This window comes from Schistosoma mansoni (genome assembly GCF_000237925.1).
Source record: "Schistosoma mansoni, WGS project CABG00000000 data, supercontig 0041, strain Puerto Rico, whole genome shotgun sequence".
Taxonomy (NCBI): Eukaryota; Metazoa; Platyhelminthes; class Trematoda; order Strigeidida; family Schistosomatidae; genus Schistosoma; species Schistosoma mansoni.
In genome coordinates, this window is record NW_017386027.1 from 1,213,861 (window position 1) to 1,230,390 (window position 16,530).

The 16,530-nt window shown below is 37.4% G+C and overlaps 1 protein-coding gene across 1 annotated transcript in view; it reads right to left on the minus strand.

The window, feature by feature from the left end:
• Positions 1–458: 458 nt before the first annotated feature.
• The window catches only part of Smp_086960 (lipoate-protein ligase, putative), a gene marked incomplete at both ends in the record, with an annotated part of 17,148 nt that continues 1,076 nt past the window's right edge, over positions 459–16,530 (minus strand). The window contains 3 exons of the mRNA XM_018790688.1: positions 459–651; positions 3,400–3,824; positions 14,369–14,488. Coding sequence (XP_018646083.1) covers positions 459–651; positions 3,400–3,824; positions 14,369–14,488 — 738 coding nt within the window. The remainder of the gene's footprint in view (positions 652–3,399; positions 3,825–14,368; positions 14,489–16,530) is intronic.

Genomic DNA, 16,530 nt, shown 5'->3' on the forward strand with positions numbered 1-16,530 from the left:
AAAATTGTGCCTTAAACTTTTGTAATTTAATTTATGTTTGTTGCCATCGTTACACTTGGCTAGTAGTAGTAGTAGTATTATCACAACCATATCGTATATATTCTGTCTTATTTTTATAAGCATGTAATTACATATCATTATCATTAACAACAACAACAAAACGACTTTACTTATGATCCTCGTTCCTACTCTCTCATCTTGTATTAATCGGCTTGTGTGTGTGTGTGTGTGCGGTAAATCTCAGATCTCAAATCATGCCTTTTACTCTATTTTTTTCCCCAATGATCAAAACATTTTGTATTTGGAATCATTGTTGCTCTCCCTCTCTATCTCCCTTTAATATACATATCATGATAAATATGTAGTAAGTATATACAAAGTGGGTTTTTATTTTGTATACGGACTTGCTTTTTAATGCTTCATAATGCTCTGTCCTCCTAACTTACTTACTACTTTCACTATTTCCAATTATAGTTGTAACCAGTGTTGTCATGAAGGTTCTCAATATCTTTATTCAGAATTATTGATCCATATATTGTTTCCAGTAATGGATGATAAACATTCCATACACCTTTGATATTCCACATTTCTTTTTTCTTCGTTTGATATTTGTCATCCTTTGATGGCCTCTTTACTCTTGAACTACTTCGACTGTTTCATAGCATTTATTTATTGACTTTGAATAATTATTGCATAGAGTTCCAAAGGGCTTGATATAATAAGAGAGATATCTCACTGTGTAGGTCTATTCGTCAATAGTTTTTTTCATTGTATATCAGTAGTCTATTTATCATTAGTAGTATATTGCTAAATCTATATTAAATTCTATCATTATTTGTGTTGGTCAATGGTATGAAGTAAATAACTTTGTATATCTTGAATGTAAGTAGTATACACCTTGTGATCGATCTCGTTATGTTTGTTCCATGAATCAAATTGGTTCTTGTTTTTCTACATATTGATGTATATCTGCTAATCCATTCGAATTGTGTCTTTTCGCCAGTTGGATACTATACTTATACTTTTTTTTCTTTTCCTGATTACTTTCTTGATTTGCTCCTTTAATTGTTGAATAATTTTTCTTTTGTGTGTATGTAAGTGTTTACCTTGTCTTTTCTTTTTGATGTCTTGTTAATTTGTCTACCATTGAGTAAAAATGTCTTGAGTCCTTACGTTTTTTGTTACTGTTGAGGAGTTAAAGCTGTCAATAGTTGATTGTAAGAATATCCATGGTAACCTTTGTGTGATTCACACTGATCGTTGATATATATGATTGTGTGAAGGTCTTATTTTTCATGAGGCAATTGAAGCTAGACCACGATGGAAAACCTGAAAGCACTGGACGACGGTTTCTTCGTCCTATTATGGGACTCCTCAGCAGTGCGCATTTACGGTCTCGCCTTGCGAGATTCGAACCCAGGACTTACCAGTCTCGCACCAGAGCAGCTCACCGATAGACCGCTGAGCCGGCAGCCTAATTTGTTGGGTCAATCAAGTGAAAAAGAAGTGGCTACCATCTACTGTTGATATTGGGTGGAGACCGAATCATATTGTGTATTGTTTAAAGTTGAAAATATGAATCGATGGTCACAATATTCGAGCGCTATGCATTCACTCATTTGTAGGGTCATACATCAGAACATTTTCCTATTAGGACGAAAACGCTATCAAGTGCCTTTGTACTTAATTAATGAATCAATTTTCAAACGATATGCATTTGAAAAGAGAGATTTAGTTTTGTTAAAAGAATTTAGACTTGAGGTTTCAGATTGATTGGTACTGGTCAGTAGAGCGGTATTTGCGATTCGAACTTGTCACCCAAAACGTTACCACTGAGCGACTCGGGATTCGACCGACCTCTCATAGGAGTGGTGATTATATGAATAAACACATATATGTATTAGCTATTAATTAATAACCTAACTTATCAATGGATAGTCAATCAATCAGAACTGGTGACTAATCAATGATTATCGTTTTTTTCCAAATATCGAATGTTAATTGTGTCATAGTTCACAAGAAACTTGAGTAAGTTTCCAAGCAAGAGGGTTTTTTAGCTGTTTAATACTGCGGAACAGTAGAGATGATAATTCATCAGTGTAAAGTAATAAACGATCTTAACTTTGAATTCCTTTGAACTGAATTGACTAAAAAGTAGTCGAATGTCTGGATTCTTCTGTAGTCTGTATTCATCGTTATTACTGCTACAAGCTTAAAGGTACAGATTCTCAAGATGGAATTTTAAGGCACTCCTTAGATTTATGTTTCACTCAAACTTAGTAAAACAGTATCGGCCATTAAAATGGTTTATTTATTTAAACACATAAATACAAGAAAGCACCAGATACATATGCGCCACACAAATCTCATTTCATTTGTGCGAGGGCTGTGATACTGCCCAAATCTTTGACTTGAAGATCTGATCCACAAGGCAGTGGAGCATCGTGAGGAGATGCAGTCCCATGGTAGTCGATGACCAACGATTGATTCATATGCCATTTGTTCTTTCAAGATACTAGAGTCCATGTGCACCATTGGTTTGGAATCAGGGTTTTCCAACTTTCCTAGGTGTAATTTCCGTGTCCACCAACCCGGTTAAAGTGCCCGATTTCGATTCAAATCATCCACCATCTGTAACACTGGTCACGATAATCATGCAGTACGCAGCCGGGCAGTTAACAACTACCTGGACGTCTCATTTTAAGAGTCCATGACTTCATGGACTGATGTCAAATGTTGGTAATAATTCCGAGTTTTATATTGTGACTCTACAAGATACAGAACAATTGACCTTCACGGCTCCTGATGAATGTTTAACATTCAGACCACGCAGTCCACATTAATTCACAAAAGAAAAGTTTAGTTCTAGGGAGGCACCACAACTAGTAAAGTTTAAGCATATCTGATGAGTTGCATAATATGAAAAATCGATTGAAGTTAGAAACATGTAAGGAGCTTATCGCAGCATCTGAATGTCCTGGCTTCGATCACCGGTGAAGTCATGGATGCCCATTACTGAGGCGAGGCCTCATGATGTCGACACTGCTCCTTAAATACCCTGGTACGGCCGAGAGTCGGGAGAGTCCGCTCTCCCTCTCCAAATGCTCTCACATGCCCACGCGTACACAGTCTCTCTGAGGGAAGTCCTACTCACTGCTTTCTCACATCACTAAGATCAGTGATATAAACTAGAAAACTCGATCACACAAACCTCCGATGATCATATCCATCAATAAAACTTGGTCCTGAGTCAATAAAGACCAATATGATGTATTATCCGACTGTACTTTCTTCGAGCATATGAAAGACAAAGTACTCTTATACATAATAGGTTTCAATAAAAGTTAAAAATTATATTAAAATAGACTAGAAATTCTTTTTAATGCCTTAATGATTAACCATTGTTCATCGGACATATTTTCACCATTCAATTGAATGAATTTTTTAAATACAAATTGATCCAAGATAAAATCCCATGAATGTGTTCGACATTCTGCACCATGAAGATGCAGAGTTATCTCGGATAAAAAATCATTCAATGAAGGATCTACATTACCATTTTGAGAATGATCAAAATAGATAGATTGAAAGATTCCACCACGGCTAAAATCTATCACAATGGAACCAAATTGATTAGTAAGATTAGATAGATTAGGTTCATAATTTTCTAATGTTAATTGAAAACTTGGTGAATGACCATAAATCCATGACCATGTTTGTGATAATGCTAATCCTTGTTGAAAATCTTTGATGGAATGAATAAATTGATCTTCTTGACCTTCAAATATTTTGGTTACCATAGGGTTAGATGTAATTGAATCGTTCTATTGGCGGAAAAAACAAAACAATGTTCTTATTCAAAATGATTGTATACTACTGAACTAGGATTTAGTAGTTTAGTAGTATTTTAATGAATAAAAGAAAAACAAAATTTCGTTCTATATAAGAATAATGGTTGAACCTTTGAATATTCATACTAAGCTAGGAGGAGGAGGAGACAGAACTAAGAAAATACGATCTTATTCAATTTGTTCCATGCCAGATTTAGTATATTTCTGTGTTTAATATTAGTTCTTGTTCAGTGTTGAAAGTCGAGGTAAAAGGAATAGTAGGAAGTGAAGAAGGAGATTGATTATCAATACAGTAATCTTGAATGCTGTTAGAGGTATTAGGGCAGTTATCACTTCCCGGTTGCCCACACCGTGGAAAATTTCTCCTAGAGGTACCTGAGAGGAAAACTGGATTAGAAGTGGTCTTAATGACCTGAGAGCGTCACCGCAGTGCCCAAAGGACAACTGCTTGAAGCTGGTCACGCACGATCTTTTTGCGGGTAGTTTTTGTGTTAGCTCCGTACTCGTTGGGACCTTACAGCCGGAGACCGATATCCGTGGGATAAGGCGAGGTGTGCATTTTTAGGGTCGACATTTTCCAACCCAACCCCTCCTTGTGGGAAGGCAGCATCGCTGTTATGCTGGTCGTCTGAAGGAAACACCTTACTGCCGTCACACCTCTGTACAGTCAGCAGTACGACTTCGCCTTCAGACCTTGGGTTTGCTGCTTTTAGTCTTACCGCTCTTCAACCGACCTATCTGGCATGGTAGGACCTTGAGGAGCGATTGTTCCAGCCAGTATAGGTCGATTGGTTCATCACGATAGTCAAGCCCGACCACCACGTCAGGGTAGCAGCAACGGTCGGTGTTCATCTTGTTGTGCTATGGAGGTATGGCAACTCGAACCGATGCATAAATGTGCCTGGTCCTACGCTGTAGCTGACTGACTGACTCTTGTTCAGTGGTAATCACATTCATTTTGAAAATTCACTCTTTCGGTTGACCAGTGGTGTTACTGAATACAGTATGCTTTTTACATGGATGTACTAACCCGTTACGTGGTAACTATAAATAACTAACGATAATTCATTTAGGTAGTATAGATAGATAGATAAACGAGAAGGTAAAACACTGAACGTAGCAGCGAGTAGATTACTGTTTTTTCCACTCTTAAGTGCTACACAACTAAAACAAAATTCGCAAATCAAGGGGAAAAGAAGAAAGGTGTCAGAAAGTATGCAATGAACAGCATATAGCGTAGTAGTAGAAGTGGTAAGGTTCTCATTACTTAATGTAATATCCATGGAGTGCGTCATTATCATCTAGATTTGTTATTGATCATTAGTTCCTTACATTGTAATAGCCTCGATTAAATAGCTTTACACTGATCTAGATAAAATTTATTGAATCTATGAGTTGACACCATATATCAGTATAGTTATCAATATTTTATCAAGATCACGAACTAATCTAAGTTAGATAAGCATTGAAACATGAAATCACTGGATGGCCGTTTTGTCCCAATATATGATTACTCAACAGTACGTATGTCCGACTCTGAGACCTGGCATCGAACCCAGAACGTTCGGTAACACTTAGCCTCTAGACGATTGAGTAAAGATTTAATGATATACAGGTCTGACTACAATTATTCCAGAACCGTTGGATGCCAACTCAGTAGTCTAAAGGTTAAGCGTTTGAGCGCGATGCTGAAAGTTTTGGACTTGATTCTAAGTTACAGGGTCGTGAATAGAGATAACTAAAGAGTCCCGTACTAGGACTTAATAGCCTTTCAGGAATTCCAGACTTTCGATGATGGTCTAACCTTGATCGGTTCATAATTTCAATGGAAAACAATAACTATATCTAACAGACTCTTGGAAAAATCATGATTCATTATCTACTCAGAGCTGAGTTAAACGAATAACGTGGTTTACAAAATGAAAGTAATAACTAACACCTGACATATATGGATGTATTTACTTGAAATCGATTACAGTGGTATAGTACTGATGAAAAAGTGTTCCTTTTTTAGATGTACGATTTAATTGTGAAGTTTTTGTTATCTTTCTAGAGAATGTTAATAAAATCTACCGTTTAACTAGTCAATCAATCAGTTAATCATAAGCATTGTAGAACACAAACACAAACATACATCGATTCAAATTGCTACAATAGAGACAGACATGAGAAGAATGAATAAAAACTGGATAGAACTAGAAAAGAAGGCCCATGAGAGAGTGCCGGTCGGCGGCCTATGCTCCATTGGGAGTAACAGGCATAAGTAAGTAAGTAGTACTAGCAATACTACTCAAATAAGTGATAGTCAACAAAAAAACTACTAAATAAAATGATGACAATCAACCGAGATTTATTCATCATCTAAGTAGATTAGGTTTTATTAACAGTGAACTCAATATATAAGAAAAATAAACATCTATTTACAATTAAATATTATGATTTAAAATATGTTGGGGTGATCCAGAAAACTTCTCGCACAAGATAAGAAAGGTTCAGGAAACAATAAGAAGCATTTTATTCAATCAGTCCTACTGTACTTCAAAGTGAGAATCTTCAATACGAACGTCAAGACAGTCCTACTGTACGGAGCTCAGACGTGGAGAACTACTACATCCATCGTCAAGAAGGTACAAGTATTTATAAACAGCTGTTTACGCAAAACACTCAACATTCACTGACCGGATACTATCAGCAACAACGTTTTATGGGAGAGGACAAAGCAGCTTCCAGCTGAAGAGGAAATTAGGAAAAAACGTTGGAAGTGGATAGGACATACATTAAGGAAATCACCAAGGCAATCCCTAACTTGGAATCCGGAAGGAAAGCAGAAAAGAGGAAGGCCAAAGAACACATTACGCTGGGAAATAGAAGCAGATATGAAAAGAATGAATAATCATTGGAAGGAACTGGAAAGGATTGCCCTGGACAAAGTTGGATGGAGAATGCTGGTGAGCGGCCTATGCTACTCCACGAGGGGTAACAGGCGTAAGTAAAAAGTAAAACTAAAAAAAAATTCACGAAAGTGAAAAGTCATATGTCGAGTTTCTCATTGGCTGATTATTATACTGCTACTATGTTTAGTAGCATTCCGGAATTCTCAGGAAAACCCAAGGACCTCTAAAATACTATTAAAACCCTTTATCTAATGTACGTAAATGAACCTTTGGAGTAAAGTTTTTCTCACATATATTACTCCCTTTCTCTCATGTTCACGTTGTTGAGTAGTTTTAGCTTGGGGGTTATGAGACTAGCTTAGGAACCAAGTATAGAGTTCAATAAGGTAAAACTTATCAAAATATACAATAAAAGATTATCATTACTTCAGATATCCATTTTAAACCATTTTCAATTATTGAATTTAAAAGTAATTCAATATTTAAATTTAAATTTTTCACTGGACTTCGAATACTATCAGTTGCTTTGGTTTTTAAATTTACCTGAAAAGAAGAAACATAATAAACAAAATACATTAGAATTTATATAATTATAAACAAACTTAATCATTATAAGCAAAGATGGATAGTGGGTAGCAGTGGAATCCAGTTTGACGCGCGCCACTTCGTCCTATTTGGGACTCGTCAACTGGATGTACCTGCATCTCAGAGTTGATGTTCACTCTGGGACTCGAACCCAGTACCATTCTCTTCAAACGCCATCGCGCTATTCACTTGACACAAGCAAGTGGCTATCAGAACTCAGTAGCTGAGTGGATAACACAATGGCGTTTGAAGCGAAAGGTACTGGGTTCTAGTCCCAGAGTGAACATCAACTCTGAGATGCAGGTACATTCAGTTGAAGAGTCCCAAATAAGACGAGAGGCGAGTCAAACCGGATTCCATTGCTAGCCACTATTCATCTTTCCTTATAATGCTTGTGAATTAAGGCTATATCGAGGCAATACGCATAGTATGCACATATGCCAATAAGAGACTGACCAGTTGCAGTCCTAAAAATCAATGGGGAAAATTCAAACAAAGAATACTAAATGAATTGGGGGTTTATGTTCTTTTAGTTTCTTTCGGATCTTTTGGTTTTGACAACTGAATAGTATCATAACCTCTCGTGTTTATGGTTTAGCTCATACATAAGTACGTGAAGAATAAGTTAATTATATAGTGCATCTTGCTGAATGAACTCTCGATTTGATTTCGTAATCTCTTCTAATAATTCCAGACTAAATCTACACAACAACTTGTACATAAGAGAACTGCGTAAACCTAAGACTGATGTGTAACGAACAAGAACAGGAGTAGGGAAAATCGGATGTATGTGAGCACAAAATTACAGACTATTTCACTAAAATCTGACAACCATACAGTAAACAGTTTATTTGCAAACTATCAATCAGTCGTCTCAATGTTGACTGTTCCTTCTGCAAATATCAGTTCATCGTCTCCGATCATTATTGTTCATACATTCTCATACCGATTGCGTTCCGTTCTAGTTCCTTCCTTATCGATCATTCTACTGAAATATATTTAATGCCTGACCATCGTTACATACTACTTATGTGGATATAAGTAATCTACACCAGGTTTTATTTGACTTTCAAAATAAGTCGAAATCATTAAAGAATGAATCACAATTTATATGATCTTTACTTATTATTTATTTAAACACATAAATATTGGTACAAAAAGCACCAGATATATGTGCGCCACACAAATCTCATTTGATTTGTATGAAGGCTATGATACTACCCAGGTGCCAAACTGAACCAAGTGGTTTTCTTAGGGTGCCACATCCGGAACCTTTAACCTAAAGATCTGATCCACAAGGCAGTGGAGCATCGTGAGGAGATGCAGTCCCATGGGAGACGAAGACCAACGATTGATTCGTACAACATTTGTTCCTTCAGGATACTGGAGCCCGTGTGCATTATTGGTTTGGAATGAGGGTTTTCCAACTCCCCTAGATGAACTCTCCGTGTTCACCAAACCGGTTAAAGCGCCAGACATTCGCTTTTCGTCTTCTCACTTTCGTAAACAACACCTCCGCCACTGTAAGACAGTGAGTAGGACTTCCCTGACAGAGGCTGTATACGCGTGACCATGTGAGAGCATTTCGAGAGGGAGAGAGGACTCTCCCCACTCTCGGCCGTACCAGGGCATTTGGAGGCTATTTACAGTTAGATTAACAATCAAATTTGATCTAAGTTACATTTAACAATATTAATTCATTAAGTCACTATATGAACACATGAATACAATATTATACAATTAAGCACCTACAATCCTTCTCATGATGTTACAAATGTATGTCATATATGATTGAGAAAAAAAGATTAATTTCATATCTCAATCACAATCCAACTGATTAAGCTATTCACTTGCTATATCAGCTTACAACTCTATAATGTTCATGGATATATAATGCTAAATAGACTAAATCCATGACAAATTAGTTATCTTTCAAAAATAGACTCCAAGCTAATAAGGATTATAATTAAAAAGTAAACCAATCTCCATAATCTTAATTAAATAAATCAACTATTATTTTATAGTTGAATTCATGAGTTAGTTGAAGTTAGACCACCATGGAAAACTTGGAAGCACTGGACAGCCGTTTCTTCCTATTGTGGGACTGCTCACTGGTAGTGCGCATCCACGATCACACCTCGCGAGATTCGAATCCAGAACCAATCAGTCTCGCGCGTGAGCGCTTAACCTCTAAACCACTGAGCCAGCATCCAACGGTGTTAATGTCTAACTTTAAATGATCCACGAAATTGAGCAACAGTTTATCATTGTTTTCAGTGAGTTAGTATCTCACAACAGACCTGGTTGAACTCCACTGGTCATTGCTTCTCACTAGAACTCCAGGAAATATCCCGCGACGCGGGATCGTAGATGCTCACTTCTGAGGAGTCCCATACAGGGATGAAACGGCCGTCCAGTGCTTCCAGGTTTTTCACGGTAGTCTAGCTTTAATTGACTAATGAATTCAACTAGGAAATTACTAAAATCTCTACAAAACCCCTTTCGACTATTATTTGATATAGAGGTTTCATGAATAATAATTTTAATTTGTAAATATTATTTATTATGGATAATGATCATAGTTAAGATGGTATCTTTGGAAATCAGAAATTATTAATGAACAGTCATTTTGTTATAGTATTTGTTTATCCATTTTGTTGCTAGCAATACTTAGGTTATTAATTTATAATAAACACGAACTTACTCACTAATCTATTGAGTAATTTGATTACTATGATATTTAAAACTATTTGATCAACTGTAAAATACATTTTACTTCAGTGTGTCTAATTTACAGATGACCTAATTAAACAAATATCAATTCAGTTTATCATCTCACTTAAAACTCAACAATCTCCATGTGAGGATGATCCATAAGTGAAGTCGAGGAAGCTCTAAGAAGACCAGAAAGAGTCGGACATATTTCATCAAATCGGCTTTGGGAAGAATATTCTAGAATCACTATGTATAGCTTCCCTTTTGAACAATGCTGATAACTCCCTGTGTGCGGATTGGATAACTATAATGATGATTTCGTTTCTACTAAAAACTATAAATACCTGACAATTTTGTACCATAATCGATACTGTTCCAGAATAACATTCCTTCTACTTGTCTTCTGCTTTTATGACTTGGGAGCGTTCTAGCGTTCTAGTGCTCAAGTATTACGCGACCGACTAAGAAATCTAAGTTTGAGATATAACACTCCATAACTCTATACTAATAATTATCATATACTCACTCGGTGACTAGCTTCGAAAGTTAATGATCGAAGTCCTAATGAGAAGCCGTGACCAGTGGAATTCAACCGTGTCGGATGTGAGGCAGTTACCCATCGTTGGATACCGGCTCAGTGGTCTAGAGGTTAAGTGTTCGTGCACGAGACCGAAGGTTTTGGGCTCGAATCTCGCGTGCGGGATCGTGGATGCGCACTACTGAGGAGCCCTATACTAGGATGAAACGATCGTTCAATGTTTCCAGGTTTCTAATCGTGGTCTAACATTGATCCATTCATGATCTTAATAACAATATCAACTTACTTTTATGAGCTTATCAAAGAGATAATCTTAGAACCAGTATTGTCAAGGTAATTCAAAATTTCATTGATTTGTTGTATTATGTAGAATGGTATTATTAACAATAGTTTTCTTTCAATATAATACCACCCACTTCATTAACTTCGTTGAAAAGATTAATCGAGTGTGTGTGTGTGTATGTGTCATTTTTTCAGTTTCCAAGTCAAACAATATTCGAGTCAAGTTTCAAATCTCATTACTTCTCATTTTGTCAGTAACTATTCAGGTCAATGTGTATTAGTACCAGATCCTATATTGCTGACCAATTGATTGATTAGTTAATGGTTATCAAATAATGACTCAGGAAAATGAGCCTTATTAGTTGGAGTTTATAGATCTGAGGTTGTTAAAAACAAAGTATTCATTAAACTGTAATTATCAGAGTATTTTTAATCTATAAATGACAAAAGTTGATAGGGGTAAGTCACCAAATGCCCTAGTACGGCCAAAAGTGGGGAGATTCCGCTCTCCCTCTCCAAATTCTCTCACATGGTCACGCGTATATAGTCTCTACCAGGGAAGTCCTACTCACTACCTTCTCATACCACGGGTGTTGTTTACGAAATTGAGAGGACGAAAAGCGAATGTCCGATGCTTTAACCGGGTTGGTGGACATGGAAAGACAACCTAGGGGAGTTGGAAAACCCCAATTCCAAACCAATGGTGCACATGAGCTCCAGTATCCTGAGAGAACAAAGGGAGTATGAATCAATTGTTGGTCACCATCTACCATGAAACTGCATCTCCTCACGATACTCCACTGCCTTGTGGATCAGACTTTTAGGTCAAAGGCTCCGGGTGTGGCCCCTTAAGAAAATCACTTGCTTCAGTTTGGCCACCTGGGTAGTATCACAACCCTCACGCAAATCGAATGAGATTTATGTGGCGCATATGTATCTGGTGCCCCTTTTGTACCAATATTTATGTGCTTAAATGAATAAATAAATAATAAGGTAAACAGAAGAGATATTAGGAAGTGAAGAATGAATTTGATTGTCAACAAAACGATTTCATGTACTGTCAAAGGTATGAGGATGTTTGTCAATTTTCGATTCCTCGAACAGTGGAACGATACTTTATCTTGAGCGATATAATGATGAAATCAAGTCATATGTTGGCTAAACAACCTAGGAGAATGATCCTAGAGCCTAAACGACAGCTAACAGGGACCACTCATAGTGCATTTTATGAGTAGTTTCTGATATCTCAGCTCCATACTTTGAAGGCCTGATCGCCGCAGATGGAAATTAGTGGGGTAAGACGTGGTGTGGATAATTGTAGGTCATACCTTTTCTTACCCTCTCCTTCAGTTATGATAAGTCACGATCGGTCAAAACGCTAATTATCTGAAACATATTAATGCGGTTACAATCCTGTACAATGAACAGTATAAATACATCCTCTGACCTTAAGTTGTTAGTTTGTCTTATCACTTTCAAACTAACCTGTATGGAATAATAAAACATAAAGGAACGAGTGTTCTAGACAATACAGGTCGATTAGATCACCACGACATAGAAACCCGATCACCGCATCAAGGCAGTAGTTTCAGTCGAGAGAATAATATTATTAATGGTAAGAGAGAGTTTGTTTTAATTAGAGAGTGAAAAAGAATAAACTATTTCATTATTACAGCATGTCTGTTAAACAATTCAAACTAAATGTAAAAAAGGACGGAGTAAAATATACACTGGAATTCAATATTCACCTTTCGTTTATAAGACGGCCGAAGCATATGATAAAGAATGGTTATTAATAAAGTCTAACAATATAGGCAACTGGTGACATTATAAGCAAAGATGAATAGTGGCTAGCAGTAGAATACAGGACGCGCGTTTCGTCCTATTTGAGACTCGTCAGCTGGATGTACTTGCATCTCAGAGTTGAGGTCCACTCTGAGACTCGAACCCAGTACCTTTCGCTTCAAACGCTTGTGAATTAAGGCTATATAGAGGCAATACGCACAGTACGCACATATGGCGAATAAGAGACTGACCAGTTGCAGTCCTAAACAACAGTGGGAAGATTCAAACAAACAATACCACATGAATTTAACTGGTGACATTGTTTTTCAGTTCAATTTACTAAAACACGTTGCGTAAACATATAGAGAAAGGATATTAGGAAACCTACACTTCTCCTATGACTTAAAGGGATTCCATGAATGATCTTGGAATGTCTATACCCTATTCTAAATAACCAGTAAACATACTGTGACTTTGTAGAAATTCTTTAAAATTAAGTTGAGTAACAACGATCTGATAATTATGCATCACAGACATTTACTCGTTTGGCTTTTGCCAACTTACGTCACCTATGACGAAGGCGAGATATCTGTCTATCAATCAAGGGACGAGTATACTGCACAGAAGTTCGCTCTGTTCTACTTTACGGCTGTGAAACGTGGCCATTCAGAGTAGAAGATACTCGTAAATTACTAATATTTGACCACAGATGTCTTAGAAATATTGCTCGCATCTTCTGGGATCACCGGTTAAGTAATAGTAAGGTTAGGCACAGGGTATTAAGGAATGACGGTAAATCAGTTGATGAGGTGATGAATCTTCATCGACTGAGATGGTTAGGCCACGTGTTACGTATGCCTGAACACCGATTACCACGACGCGCAATGTTGACTAGTGTTGGGGATGGTTGGAAGAGAGTTAGGGGCAGCCAAACCAAAATGTGGCATCAGTGCTTGAAGTCACTAACTTCTAGTCAAAGCCATGTTGGTAGATGCAGACTACTTGGTTGCTGTTCATGCGACTATCGTAACCAATGGTTGGAGACTCTGTGTGACATGGCTCAGAATCGATCACAATGGCGTAGGTGTATACACTATTTATCTTCCCTTCAACCTTGAGATTAAAGTTGCCTCATATCTGTCCTCCTTCCTATACTATATCCTTATATACAATCTTTCTTTTATATATTACCACCACTAAATTAACTACTTCTATGAATCCAGTGTTCATCTTGTCGTGCTGATGAAGTGTGGCAACTTGGACCGATGCATATATGTGCCTGGTCCTATGTTGTAGCTGACTGACTGAGACATTTAGCGACACTAAGACAGTTTGAAGTCTACCGTCTGTCCACCAGAGAAGCATATAATTAGCTCACATAAACAATATGTCTGCAATAAGAAGAACCTGACATACATGACATTGATCACCACCCAGTGACCAATCAATTGTAAATACATCTCAGTCTTACAGGAGGTCAGCCGCAGCCCGAATAGCTCAGTGGCAACGTCTCCGACTGTGACACGAGATCGAATCCATCAGAGAGCATCAGTTACCTCAAGATCACAGGTACACCTTGCTGATGAGTGCCAAGTAGCACAAAACCTAGGTTCAGGGTTTCTTATTGACTACCACCATCTGATTATACAAATACTTGATAAATGAGTTACAATATCTAAATACGTACATATAGACAACAGAAAAAGAGAATAACTTACAAAAGTTGGTTTTAGTACTTCAGATAAATTGTTTAAATTTGCATCAAAAAGTAATGTACAATGATGATAAGCCATATTAGAACCGAATTTCGATGAAGAGCCAGATATTTTCATCATGTTCTATAATTTAAAAGAAAAAAAATAACAACAATAGTCTCACTTTTTTATTATTTTATTTAAACACACCAATATTGGTACAAGGATGTACTAGATATATATGCGCCACACAAATCTCATTTGATATGTGTGAGCGCTACGATACTGCTCAGGTGCCCAAACTGAAACAGGTGGTTTACTCAGAGGGCCACACCCCAAACCTTTCACATGAAGGTCTGATCCATAAAGCAGTGGAGCATTGTGAGGAGATGTAGTCACATGGTAGTCGGTGACCAACAATTGGTTCGTACGCCATTTGTTCCCTCAGGATACTGGAGCCAGCCCATGTGCACCATTGGTTTGAAACTGTGGTTTTCCAACTCCCCTAGGTGGACTTTCCATGTCCACTAACCCGGTTAAAGTGCCGTACATTCGCTTTTCGTCCTCTCAATTTCGTAAACAACACCCGTGGTATGAGAAGGTAGTGAGTAGGACTTCCCTGGTAGCGGCTATATACACGTGACCATATGAGAGCATTTCGATTGGGAGAGCGAACTCTCCGCATTCTCAGCCGTACCAGGGCATTTGGGGGCAAATGTCTCACTTAACAATAAATATACATTAATAATTAGTAATGTGACTGAAATTCCATTAATAGCTTAGTGATTTTTATTTAACTATCTTTGATTAATTGTTAATTGTGCAATAACCAATTGTATTTAGGGTTGAGCGTTATATATAGAATAGTTTTTTGTTGTTATGTTCTCAGTCGTAAAGTAATATAACGTTAATTTCTGTACAGTGTACTCATCTTTTAGTTGGCAGACAGACATTTTCTCTTACGCCATAACTGACGACAGTTAGAGAAAGCTAATGGAGATTTAGACAGACATCAACTTATCAGAGGATTACAAGACTGATGAAGATAAGTGAAGTGGTCGGCATAGTTAAGTACTAAAATTTCTGATTAGTCTAGGGGATGACAAAGACAAATCCTGGAGCAACATTTTGTATTTAAAGGGAGAGAAAAGCATTACAAATATCATTAGACTGTTATTCAAGGTACAAAAAGGCACAAAATATATATGCGTCACACAAATAAAATGATTTGTGTTACAGCAGGGATACTCCTCGGGCGCCTAAACCGATGCAAGTGGTTTTCTTAGGTAGCCACTCATCGAGACTTTGACCTACAGGTCTAATCAATAAGACAGTGGAGCAAAGTCAGATGGAGTCTCATGGTAGTCGGTGACAAACAATACGTTCATACGCCATTTGTTCCCGCAGGATACTGGAGCCCGTGCCCACCATTGGAACCAGGGTTTTCCAACGTCCCTGGGTGGATCCTTTGTGTTCACCAACCCGGGGTTGAAGCTGCGGACATTCACTTTCTGTGCCCTCAACTTCGTAAACAACACCACTGCCACCGCGAGAAGGCAGTGAATAGGACTTCTTTAACAGTTGTAGTACACGCGTGGCCGTGTAAGAGTACTTCGAGAGGGAGAGCAGACTATCTCCACTCTTGGCCGTACCATGGCATTTGGGGGCGTCTGACGAATTGGCTGATTACAAATGTAAACAAATAAAGAACTTTAGTGAAATTTACTACATAGTGTCCGGTAAACAAGTTATTTACGAAGTAATCAACAAGCCAGTCACTTAATCGGACTACATAATCTCTAATAAAGAGTGATGATTATCAAAATGATATTCACAATCTAATTTTCATATGTTTGAAAGATAAACTTTCTGGTCTGTTTGCCTCTGCTTTCATCTACTAGTCTACGTTTTTCTTCCTCCAACTTAAGTGACCCTAATCGTCCAACTTAACCACATGAAAGTTGTTTACAATATCAGGTCAAAAATATCATAGATTATTTGTTCCCCACTCTTTGACAAAGCAGAAGCTTTAGGTATTCATGGATTGAAGCCTGAAAAACGAATATTTATCTTAACTATGATGCGTACTTCGTCACATAATGGTTAATATTATTTTCATTTCACCTACTTAGTCACAGATAGATATACCTATTGCTATAATGTATATGAAGCGCTAAACATCTAAA